This window comes from Urtica dioica, chromosome 7 (assembly GCF_054948205.1).
Source record: "Urtica dioica subsp. dioica isolate 48M chromosome 7, U.dioica_male_clone48M_v1_H2, whole genome shotgun sequence".
NCBI classification, from domain to species: Eukaryota; Viridiplantae; Streptophyta; class Magnoliopsida; order Rosales; family Urticaceae; genus Urtica; species Urtica dioica.
In genome coordinates this window covers 12,328,140-12,341,183 of record NC_142762.1, presented here as the reverse complement: position 1 = coordinate 12,341,183, position 13,044 = coordinate 12,328,140, and the positions used below count along the sequence as shown (strand labels likewise).

Genomic DNA, 13,044 nt, shown 5'->3' with positions numbered 1-13,044 from the left:
GGGACCCAAAGTAAGCCTTCATTTCTTGGAAGGCATTTACGCATTCGTCCGTCCACTCAAAGCCGTCCGTCTTCTTCAGAGCTTTGAAGAACGGTTGACACTTGTCGGTGGCTTTAGACACGAAGCGTGTCAAAGCGGCAATCCGACCAGTCAGGCTTTGTACCTCTTTAACTCGTCTTGGCGACTTCATTTCAAGGAGTGCCTTGATTTTTTCCGGGTTCGCCTCTATGCCTCGTCGGCTGACGATATAACCGAGGAACTTTCCGGATTCAACCCCGAACACGCATTTATTGGGGTTGAGCTTCATTTTATATCGGCGGAGGATTGTGAACATCTCCCTTAGGTCGCGTACGTGATTGGTCGCCAGTAGGCTTTTAACGAGCATGTCGTCCACGTATACTTCCATCGTCTTGCCGATTTGATCGGCGAAGATCCGATTTACCAAGCGTTGGTACGTTGCTCCCGCGTTCTTAAGGCCGAAAGGCATGACCTTGTAACAGTAGAGACCTCAATCAGTGACAAAGGTCGTCTTAATTTGATCGGGCTCGTTCATTCGAATTTGGTTGTAGCCTGAATAAGCGTCCATGAAGCTTAGAAGTTCATGGCCGGCCGTGGCGTCCACCAGTTGTTCGATGCGCGGGAGTGGAAAGCAGTCCTTAGGGCAGGCTTTGTTAAGATCTTTGTAGTCTATACAAATTCGCCACTTCCCGTTGGGCTTTTTTACCATTACCACGTTGGCGACCCACTTGGGGTACTTAGCCTCTCGAATGAAGTTTGCGGTGAGGAGTTTCTCGACCTCTTCATTTATGGCCAGGTATCGTTCTGGGTTGAACGTTCGTCTAGCCTGCACTTTTTCGGCGACTTTTGGGTCGTCGTTCAGTCGGTGTACTATTACCTCGGGATCGATTCCAGGCATGTCCGCATGAGTCCATGCAAAAACATCCTTGAACTCCCTAAGGAAGGCGGTAAGCTGAGTTTTGATGGCGAGTGGAAGTCGGGTGTCGATTTTTACAACCTGATCAGGCTTCGATTCGTCCAGGACGATTGGCACAAGATCATCGGAGGTTTCCACCTTAAGTCTTTCGATTTCATCACGAGGGTCAAGTTCTCCGAACTTCCTCGCATCCCTTGGGTTGCATGGGTAATCGTCTTCCAGTTGGAAGATTGTGTTGACCGCTTTTCCCGCGGACTTGCCATCAACTCCTTGCACGTAGCATATTCTGGCTTGGGATTGGTCTCCAGCCATAATGCCAATTCCTCCTTCGGTGGGGAACTTCACCAGTAGGTGATACGTGGAAGTGATTGCCCTTAGCCGGTTCAACGTGGGTCGCCCGATGATTAAGTTGTAGGGCGACTCTTGATCGACCACTAGGAATGGGACCATGTGAACGGCTTCGATTCCTCCAGGGGTCCCAAAGGTGACCGGCAGGTCGATGATGCCCTCGGTCATAACCTTTTCCCCAGTGAACCCAAACAATGGCGTTTGGGTCGGAGTCGGGCGCAGCCCCCCGAGCTTCATGCGCTCTAGGGTGGACTTGAAAATTATGTCGGCAGCGTTGCCGTTATCGATGAGAACCCTTTTCACCAAGTTATTGGCCACTTGGGCCTTGAGCACGATCGCGTCATTGTGCGGATGCACAACTCGCTTGGCCTCTTCATTGGTGAAATACATCGTCTCGTGAGGCACGGACGGAGGTTCTTCATATGTGAAGTTGACGTGCATAGCAGCGTCTTCCTGAGACACGGCCCTAAGGAATTTCTTCCGTTGTCGGGCCGAATCCCCATCTTGTGGACCTCCCAGTATGGTGGTTACCACGTGCAGTTGCGGGTTGGCGTTGGCAGTAGCCGTGGTTTGGTTGGCAGAAGCGGCTGCTCCTCCTCCTTGACCAGACTGTTGTCTGTTCGCGGTGGGGCCCGCAGCGCCGATCATGCGCAACACGAACTCCTTCAGTTCGCCCCGTTGGATCAGAGCCTCGATTTGCCTTTTGAGGTTGTAGCATTCCGAGGTCAAATGACCATATTCCCGATGGAACTCACAATACCTGGACCGATCGCGAGTTGCGGGATCCTTCTTCATTGGAGCCGGGGGCGTGAACTTGTCACGTGCCAGAGCGAAGATCCTTTCCGGTGCCGTGTTCAACGGCGTGAACGACGAGTACCCTTTGAAGTTTTCCGCAAGTCGCGGTTTCTGAGGTACATGGGGTTGGTTGCTAGAAACCTGGTTCCCCTTGTTTCGCCTCTTACGAGGTTCGTTCTGCTCGCGGATAGGTTCTTCTCGACGGCGAGAGCTTTGATTAGTGCTCTTGCGGCCGTCGAGGTAATCTTCGACTCCCATGAAGGTCTTAGCTCGAGTCATTAACTCGGCCATGGTGGAAGGGACACGGCCGACGACAGACTTGAGGAAGTCACTCGTGCGCAAGCCTTCTATGATAGCGGCAATTGCGTCACTGTCGTCAAAGCGGTCGACCTTGTTTGACTCTTCTGTGAATCGGGCGAGGTATCGTCTAAGAGACTCGCCACTCTCTTGCCTGATTGACCACAGGTACATCTTGGTCTTCTTTTGGACCATAGACGTAGCGAACCGTGCCAGGAACATGTCCTTCAGGTCTTTGAACGAGTGGATGCTTCCTGGTCTTAAGTTTTTGAACCACTCAAAGCCGGGTCCGGCGAGGGTCAAACTAAAAGCTTGGCACATGGCACCAGGAGAAACACCCTGCATCGTCATCCAGGTTTCATAGTGCTGGATGTGGTAAGCAGGATCTGCTTTCCCATCATAGGGAGTGAGGTTCGGGAGCTTGAAATTCCCCGTACAAACCTCAGCCAGTATCTGAGTAGTGAAAGGTGATGAGTTCTCCTCAACGACTCCGTAGGCACTTCCACCTATTCCGTATTCTCGGAGATCTCGTACCTCATTTCGAAGGTTGTGGATCATAGTGACCACATCGAGACCGGTCGTTGGAGTAACCCCTTGATCGGGAGGAGTCACCTGCAGCCTTTCGTTAGACCCCTGTCCCGCGCGGCGGTTCCCGTTAGTTGGGGCTGCCAGCGGGATATTGGGTCTAGAGCTTAGTCGCTCTCTCAGATCATTGCCACGCCCAATGCGTTGAGCAGTGAGGTGGTCCCTAAGATCAGGGCTGGCCGTACGGAGGCGCCGGCTTTGCTTGCGGCGGTGCGCTCTCCGCACGCCCTGACTTTCCGCAACATTCTCCCTCGGACCTAGTCGGTCGAGAGCCGAACGTCGGGAATTCCCCTCTTGAGAAGCTACCGGCGCATCGCCTGTTCGGGGTAAGGGATTCGATGGACCGGCTTCAAACACGGCGGGGAGTTCCCCGTCCTTCGTGAGAGAAGTCTCGATATCCTCCGACTCACCAGTACCCTCGTAATCAGGGTCGCGGCTTTCCTCGTTGAGGTTCTCAGGATCCCTGTTGGGGGTCGTGGTGTCACGCATAGGTTGCTTCGCAGCCAGTCGGCTGTGGTACCTTGCGTTCCTCGCCTTCAGTCGGCGGATACTCTCCTCTAACTCCATGATGCGGTTGTCCCTGCTATCAGGAGATGGAGATGGTGAGCGGGTCGAGCTCTCTTCGTGGAGCGACTCTTCGTCACCATGCGCTCGGGAGCGCAAGAAGTATTTCTTGGTCTTAGCGACGTTTCCGGGGTTGTTCACGCCCTCAGAACGTACGGGTGGTTGGCTACTCATCGTTTCTCAAGTTCGAGAAGGTTGAGTTCGCAGAAGAAAAGAAGAAGATGAATAGAAGGGATTTCGGGCTGAATAGGTTGGGAAGTCTCCTCCTTCTAGCGCCAAAATGTTGTCGCACGAAAATGAACAACTATTTAAAACCTCGGGCGGTTCGATCCAAGGCCGGACCAAGTGATCGCACCCGGGCCAAGAGTGTGAACTCGATAGTCTCGAGTTAGGGTTCTCTCCGATCAACCCGCCTCTCGGGAGAGGTAGGGGGTGAGGAGGAGGAGTGACCGTGCCTTGGTTGTCGGCTGCCTACGTACCTGTGCATGGGATCAGGTCAGAATGTAGTTCAAGCGTGTAGGACGCGGTATGAGGCGTGGAGCCTTGGCGGAGAGGCGTGCTCGACGAAGGAAACGGGGCGCGAGGAGTCCTCGGCTGCGTCTCAGAACTTCGGAGATCGCGTACGCGTCTAGCGTGTTAGACGCGCAAGGGTAACTCTAGTTGAGAACCCTAGGGGCGTGCTTGAGCACCGGAGAACGTTCGGTCAGAGGGAGCGACGTCCGGGAAGTCCCCGTGAGTGCTTCGGAACCTCTGAGAACGAGGGAGAGAGAAGAGAATCTGCTTCAGGCCAAATGTGGCATCCAGAGAAGCAAAGAAATCGAGCGTGTCGATAGGAGATGAAGAGAATTATTGGATATTTTGGGATGATCTTTCCCCTCAATGAGAGAGGGTATTTATAGGTGTTTGGGAGCCTTAGAAGGTCCCTTTTTCGTCCATGTGGGACTAGGATCGCGCATGCCATCAAGTGGAGGCGCACGGCGTGCGCGGCGCACAACGCGCGGCGCGCGCCTGTCTGGCGCGGCTCGCCGTCTGCTGCACGGCCGGCCGGCGTTGCGCGTTGTGTGCGCGATGGACGGCTCGTCTTGGCCGGGTTCTTGCGGGCCTTCGAATGTCATTCTTCCCATGTGAAATATGAAGCTTTCCTCTTGACGAGAGCGACTCGATTCGAGGAGCAAGGCTCGACTCGACGAGGGCGACTGGCGACTTGACTCGAGGAGTGACTCGAGAATGACTTGAGGCTCGACTCTAGGAACAATTAAGGGCTCGACTCGAGGGGCGAAGCTCGACTCGAGGAGATTGACTCAAGGCTCGACTCGAGGAGCGAAGCTCGACTCGAGGAGTCAGGAGTTTGGGCGAGGGCTTGAAGATTTGCCGCTCTTCAGGACCTCCGGCCTGACCATCGGCCCTTTGAGCAACGTGCCTTCTTGGCGTCTCGGGTTTTCCGAAAACGACCGACAACACTCGCCGCTCTTCGGAGAGCTCGCCCGCCATCTTGGCCACTGACAGTTGGGCTCCGTCGCGCTGACCTTGTGCGATCTGGAGTTCCACCCTGGCCTCACGGAGCTGGTCTCGAAGCGTCTCGGTCTCCGCCCCCGAGTGCGAACCTCGCTCGGCCTGAGCCAACCTAGCCTTCGTCCGGGCGAGCTCCTCCTGGGATGCCCCCAAGCGCCTGATGAAGTCATGCAAAATCCTGTCGCTCCGCACGGCCATTGCATACGCCTGCGACGACAAAGAAGCAAAGGTTAAAACTAAAAACCTACGCTTACAATAAAAGCAAAAGTACTGACCCTCTGAGCGTCGGTAACACCCGCCTGGAAGAAGGCGATGTCGCCCTTCGACACCACGCCCTTCCACCAGGATACTGGGGATCCCTCGAGGTGGCGAAAACAGTCCCCTCGGGCCTCTATCGCCTCCAGCTCCACCGCCGAGTTCACCCTCTTGGGTTCGGAACGCTCGTCGAGAGGTGCCGATGTCGAAGCCCTCTTCAAAGAAGCCTGAGACTCCGGTTCGACTAGACCGGCGGTCTCAACGAGCTCGCCGTTTGCCTTGCGGTCAGCGACCCTAGAGCGAATCTCCGCCATGGACTCGGGGTCCCGAGAAGCAAGGGCCTGCCTCCTAGCTCGCCTCCTCGCAGCTACACAAAACAAAGCGACAAAGGTCAGGTTTCTTTCAAAACAACAAGTTTTACAAAACCATAAAGATACCTCGGGAAGCAGGAGCGGCTGATTGAGCCTCGGGACTCGGGGGCCTGCTCGCCCGGAGCGCCTCTTCGGTGCCCGGAGCAAAGGGCGGGAACCACCCGGTGAGCGCCATCAGCTCGGGGGAACGGAACCGCTCGCCAGCCTTGCGGGCTTCCGACATCCCCGATATTTCTCTCACAAAGGGGAGCTCCGCCGCCCCCTCGTCCGCTGGAAAGTCGGCCATGCGACCAAAGTGAAGGGGCGCCTCGCCGAAAGCATCCGAGGTGACCCACACCCACGCCCGGCGGCTAGGCGGGTCACAATCTTCGACCAGCCTCACGTTGCCCCGAGCACGGGCCATATGGAATCCCGGCTGCCCCGGCGCCGGGAAGACGGCGACCAGGTTACGGAAATCATCCACGGTCATGGCACGCTGCGTCTGGCAGTGCCACTCCATGAAGCATGTAGCCAACAGGCGATAGAACGCCGGGCTCATCTGACATGCATGGACCCCGAGCCGGGTCAGGATCTGCTGGACGATCGCGGGGAACGGGAGACGCAACCCGTAGACAAGACTCCCGATCATCACGGCCGCATACCCGTCCCTGGGGCGGGAGGGCCTGTCCTCGGGGGCAGGTCTAAGCAACCCCACCAAGGGAGGGATGTTATACGCCTCCCGAAGCGTGCCGAAGACTCGAGAAGTGAGCGTGCTCGCAGCGTAGATTCCCTTGCAGTCTAAGCCGACGGGGGCAACAGAGTCGCCTACTCCGTACATACGAGTCCTCTCCAGCGATCGGGCGTAAGTGTAACCCGAAGCCTCCGCGGACTCGAGGGCCGGCCATGCCGTCGCCAACACCTCGCCATCGTGTTTCTCCTTCCCCCTCGCGGGACGACCCTCCGAGTCCTCCTCAGGAGCCTCCGAGCCCGACCCCTGGGGATCATCGGAATAGATCTCGTCCAAGAAAGACTCGGACGGCACAATCGCAAGCTCGACACCCGAGGCGTCCAAGTTAGACGCCCGGGGGAGCTCGGTACTCACCACCACTTCACCCCGCTGCTTGAGCAGGGGGCCGTCAAAGGACGCCTCGCGGGAGACCAAGTTGATCACCAACCCTGACGAACGCGGACCCTCGGGCCCCTCGTCCTCCCCTTCGGGGCCGCACCTGGTAGGTGGGCCGCTCCCGGGCCCCACCAGCTCGGCGATCGCCGCGGCATCGGTCTCCAACTCCGCGAGCCATTGGTCGCCCGCGCCAGAGTCTTCCTCGACGAAGATGGGAATCCCGTCGAGCTCCTCAAAGGGACCCTTGGCCGCCCCCCCAAAATTTGGGAGAGGGCAGGTAGGGTCAACCTCGAGATCATCAACACGGGGAACAAGCTCACTCCCCATCAGAAAAAAAAAATAATAATAAAAAGAAGGTCAACGGCCCGGGGGAAATTTCAAAGTCAAAAGAATTTTTCCGATTACCTGCAGGCCGCCAGTATAAACAAGAGAGAGCGGGAGCCCTCCTATTTATATAGAGGAAGGAGCAAACCCTGCACGCGCGGACGATCACATATGATCGAAGGTAAAAATACCTCAACGCCCTTCTCTTTTCTAAAAGTTCACGACTTACGTCCGGTAAGCCGTAAACTTGGGGGGCTAATGTTACCGGTCGTTTTTGGAACACCGGAAATTCAAAAACAATTCGATGCCGGCCGGGCTTTGCCGGCCAGAAGCCCAACGGGCCCCGGCCCACCAGGCTCGAACGCCCCGATGCGCCCACGGCCCGGCACGGCCAGTGCGCGCGCACCTACGCCCCGACCCTGAGGCCCCCGGCCCAATGGGCCTCGGCGCGCCCTATCGCGCCTGGCTCACGCGCACTCCGTGCCCCGGCCTCCCGGCCCGTGCACTCGCTCCCGCACACCCCGGCCTCCCAGCCTGCGCGCAACTCGGCACCCCGGCCGAGCGCCCCTGCTGCCTCAGCCGGGTGTCCCTGCCACCTCGGTCGAGCGCCTTCGCCAGCTCGGCCACTTCGGCCGAGCGTCTTCGTCAGCTCGGCCACCTCGGCCGAGCACCTTCGCCAGCTCGGCCACCACGGCTGAGCATATTTGCCACTTCGGCCACCTCGGCCAAGCGTCTTTGCCACCTCGGCCGAGCGTTCTTGCCACCTCGGCCGGGCACGCCCGCTGCCGGGCACGCCGCGCCCGGCCAAGTCCCGCGCCTGGCACGCCCCGCGCCAGTCCAGGCGACATGTCCCACGCGCCATGTGCCCTCTTAGGCGTGAGGCCTCGCGCGCCTCGCTCCCGGCCACCCGGTGGGCCTCAAGGGGCTGGCCCAAGGCCTCCCCTCAAACACTATAAATACCCCCACCCCTAGGGGAGAAAGAACAGACAGCAACACGCAACGACACGCTGATTCAGTCTAGGGAAATCGATACATTTCGAAAACAATACTTCCCTTCTCTGAAGAATTCTCTCGTGCTCTTGTGACATTCCAAGAACACGCACTCCTCCTCCCTCGGTTCAGAAAGTCAAGGACCCCCCCTCCACGAGAGGGAGCGCGCTCCTCTTCTGCGACCCGAGCCTCTGCAGTACATACTGCCCTCCTGCTTCTTGGCCCTTGAGCTAGAACTCCAAGCTACGAGCACGCGACCCCTCTAAAGCCTTCACTAGAAGCTACGAGCCGGGTCCTGCCCTAAAGCCTTGGATGCACAAAGCCTTCGAGCCCAAGATAGCCTCCCCACACAAATTGAACTACGTTATGACCTGATCCCTACTAAAGGGTACGTAGGCAGCCAACCTTTGGCACGGTCACACCCCCCAAAACACACCTCAGGGTTTGGAGGGTGTAGCTCGGTCTACGAGCTCCCGTTTTTGGCCCGGGCGCGATCACTTGGTCCGGCCTTGGATCGAACCGCCCGAGGTATTTAATTGTTGTTCATTTTTGTGCGACAACAAACCGTGTCATGGCCGTTAGCTTTAGGGAAACTGCAATACGCATTGGGGTCCCGTGTCCATTTCTTTGCCTGGGGACCTCTCTCCTTAATGTCATCGCCGACATTAAATGTGTAATTAGGAGGGGCGTGTTGCTTTCTGGCATGGGGCATAGCGTCATGGGGATTGACCCTGCGAGGGTTGCCCCCAGCATTTACAAGTCTTATCAAAGTGTTGGAGGGCGGTTTCTTTTCAGCTGCGCGTTGCCTCTTGTAGGAAGCGAATTCCTCTTCGGCTTTCGCATAATTCGCGGCTTTGTGAATCGCGTCTTCCAACGTGAGGGGATGGTTAACAGTCATCTCTAGTTTCAGCTTAGAGTCGTGCCTTAACCCGTTCCTTAGAGAGGTTATGGCAGATTCGTGACATACGTTAGAGATTTGTAAGAGCACATCCTTGTAACGGATCATGAAATCCTGCAAGGATTCGTTCTCTTTCTGTTGAATTCCCCATAAATCTGCTATAGTCAGATCATCCTCCACGAACATCGAATAGTGTTTCAGGAATGTAGCCGATAACTTGTCAAAACTATCGATAGAGTTCGGCTCGAGTTTGGAGAACCACTCTAAAGCGGACCCAGATAAGCTTTCTGCGAACAGTTGGCAGTAACCTGCCTCCAGTTCTCTCTCTGCGAGCATAACCTGTCCAATTGCGACTCTGAAGGACAAGATAAAAGCTTTCGGGCTTGAAGTGCTACTGTACAGCGGCAGGCAAACCTTCCCAGTATTCCCTAGCTGCACTTCGGTAATATTTCTTGCAAAAGGGGTCCTCCTCATTTCCTCAACGAGGCGATCTATTTCGGGGGCCGAGCTGGTTGCAGAATGAAACTCTGAACGAACGGCTCTCATTTCGGCTGTTACTGACTCCTTCAACCGATCTAGTTCAGTCATGTTGGGTTCGCCCCCGTGAAAGAGGCGAGGTCCCATACGGGTAGGCATGACCACGGTCGTACCGACTGGGCTATGACGGGTCTGATTCATCCCGCCAAAACCTTGGGGGTGAACATTTGATAGGTCGCCGAAGGGCAAGGTCCCGCATTAGTCGGGAAAGACCCGGATGGCGCCCCCCCCCCCCCCCCCCGGGGGAGGCGGAGGGAGACCGGAAGGGTCGATCGTGACTTCTGTCGCGACTTCGCCAGTAGTCCCCCCAAGCTGAAAGCTTGTGCCGGGAGACTGGTCTGTTCCTTGGGTGACCTAGATCCCAGAGAAATCCAAACGGACTCCGGGATGGAGAGCCCGGATCGTTTGCGCGGCCAAGGCTGCTTGACGAGCTGATTCCGAAGCGTTCGTATCTCCGGATCCCACCTGAGGATCCGGGGTGTTTTGAGGAGTCGAGAAAGTATTCAACCGGTCGTTAAGAGCATGGTTGGTCTCCGCTTGCTCGTCTATTTTTTTGGGCAACATATCCAGGATTGCCCTGATCCCCGGAGGGATCTCCTCTCCAGATTCGTAGTGAGTCGGAGTGCAAGACATGAATTTTTTTTTACGAACTGTTTCTTTCGAGGTTGGTCTTACTGAAAATGTTTCCCACAAACGGCGCCAAATTGTTGATGTCGATTTTTAGATCGATCAACAATCACAAACTAAGAGATGTTAAGATATAATATTTGAATGGGTTTCGAAAGACGTCGTATAAGAAACAGTATAAAAATAAAGAACTATAATAATAAATGAATATTAATTAATTTTATTGATCGTGAAATGGATTACAAGTGGGATGAAGTGGCGAACTCAATAAGACGAGCTCAAGACAAATATACGAATATGAAATATGGTTGATTGAGAGTTGGGATCGTAAATTAGTCGCGAATCGTCGTCTCCTCTTCTATTTATAGGCGAGATGGAACCTTCAGGCCAAAGACACGTGCTCATCGATCCACACTCCTCGTCAAAGTTGAAGTCGTCTCAGATCCGATCTTCGCGGCGTGGTCTTCTCTTTGACTGACCGATTCTTCAGACCGAGAAGACGTGGTCGAACTGAAATCCCTCAACGAGCTGGAAAGTGTTATTGGACTTGGGTCGATCTGTCGAGATCGTACTAGGCTCGTAATTGATTCTGTGGGCCGGTCTTCAAATGGATACTGGGCTTTGGTCGGGCCAAAGCCCATCCGAGATAATTTTTTAAATAATTGAATTTTTATACCCCCACAGTTTGTTTATGCGTTTGGATTGGAATTATGCCTGATGTCTGTTGCGATGTCAAAAATTTTCAGGATGCAAGATTGAGTTTCGTTCTGTTAAGTGTCTTTTACCTTGTTAGGGTTATTTTATCAAGTCCGCTCATGTCTCGTTTGACCGAGTAAATGGATTCTAAGTTGAAAATCGAGTTCAATAATTTGAATTTAACTTGATTTTTATGATCGAAACTCGATGCAAAGCTTATAGACGAACCGAGATGCAACGAATGTGTTGTCAATAGTGCCCACAAGAAGAGTAGTAGTCACAATGAATGAAAAGCTTATATGTACATTTGGTATAATAAAGTCTTACGAAGACTCTTGCTTGTAACTGTTGAATAATTAATAGAAGTTGAAACGTTCATTCATTCTTCCTTGTCTGTTTGAAGCTTTATGATAAACTATAGTCTTTAGTCCATAAACAAACCTAACAAGAAATGAAGAGTCAAATATAGATTTGCATGAACAAACTCTTCATGGTTTGTTTAAAACGGTATATACACAATCTAAAGATCAAAGGGCTATTGATCTCAATATGATTGTTAGGAGAATCTACGATGTCTGGTTATGTGACATTGAGAGTTGGAGACTCTATAATTCTTCCTAGGTATCTTGTGAAGGTACTGAATTGACCAGTGCACTTATAGAGACAGAATAAGAACAAATCATTTAACCTCTTATGTCTCGAAGTCACTACACGTATGAATTGCATCGTGCTTACCTCAATCCTGAAATGAGACATGTCATTTCATAGCTTACGTATTCTCATTTGAGAAAGTCAGAGCTCTCGACTCACTATGTGATATAGACAACACCTATTGGTGAAGCACTAAGTTATGAAGATGTCATGAGTAACTTTGTGAAGATCTCATAGATATGGAATTCATGTATAAGATTGCTGAAATGCAATGTATATCACATCATGCTTTGTTCCTTAGAATGTGAATAAATGAACTGGCTACTGTCCAAATTGAGTCATGACTCTTTTGGATGAATCAATGTCACTTGTTAGCTCCTCGTCAATACATTGTTTCTAACTTATTCACAAGCGACAAAGGAGTTGAGGAAATAACAGCTAGAAGGGTAAAATGGTAATTTTGTAAATCTCATCTAGCTGGTGATATTCATGAAGGGTAAATATAGATAATATTCAATGGATCTACTCATTACAATTAAGTAGAATTCCTGAGTAGAAAATATATTCATTTGAACAGAGAAATTTCAGTGTCAACTATTTAGTGGAGTCAGTTGACATTAAGCTAGAACTTGGAAAAGGTTGAGAACCTCTCTCTCTAAGTTGAGATTGAGAGCCTCTCTCTCTATGTTGGCCGCCCCCTCTCTCTCTTTAGAATCCCTTCTTGTTCTTTGTTTTGGCACCTAGGTCCTCATTAGACCTAGTATTTGTTTTAGCTCTTTGGCTCCAAGACTTGTTCTTGAGTTATCCTGTTTAAAATTGCCCACACACTAAATCCAACCATTCTCTTAAGACTCTAGTGGTAGAAACTTTCATGGTTGCTCAACAGGTTCAAGAAGACTAGTGGGAGAGTTGTGCTGCATGGGGAGACGAACGGTTCAAGAAAACTTTCATGGTTGCTCAACAGGTTCAAGAAGACTAGCTTAATGTCAACTGACTCCACTAAAGAGTTGACACTGAAAATCTCTCGGTTCAAATGAATTTATTTTCTACTCAAGAATTCAACCTAATTGTAATGAGTGGATCCACTGAATATTATCAATGTTTACCCTTCATAAATATCATCAGCTAGTCGGGATTTACAAAATTACCATTTTACCCTTCTAGCTGTTATTTCCTCAACTCCTCTGTCGCTTGTGAATAAGTTAGAAACAATGTATTGACGAGGAGCTAACAAGTGACATTGTTTCATCCAAAAGAGTCAAGACTCAAATTGGACACTGGCCAGTTCATTTATTCATATTCCAAGGAACAAAGCATGAGGTGATATACATTGCATTTCAGCAATCTTGTACATGAATTCCATATCTATGAGAACTTCACAAAGTTACTCATGACATCTTCACAACTTAGTACTTCGCCATTAGGTCCTATTCAGATTCACATAGTGAGTCCGAACTCTGACTTTCTCAAATGAGAATACGTAAGCTGTGAAATGGCATGTCTCATTTCAGGATTAAGGTAAGCATGATGCAATTCATACGTAGTGACTTCGAGGCAT

General features: G+C 52.4%; 1 protein-coding gene across 1 annotated transcript in view; it reads right to left on the bottom strand.

Annotated features, from left to right (window-relative positions):
- LOC149390239 (uncharacterized) overlaps positions 1 to 9,563 on the bottom strand; it is a 62,466-nt gene extending 52,903 nt beyond the window's left edge. The window contains exon 1 of the mRNA XM_089619719.1: positions 8,643 to 9,563. Coding sequence (XP_089475845.1) covers positions 8,643 to 9,563 — 921 coding nt within the window. The remainder of the gene's footprint in view (positions 1 to 8,642) is intronic.
- Positions 9,564 to 13,044: the final 3,481 nt, after the last annotated feature.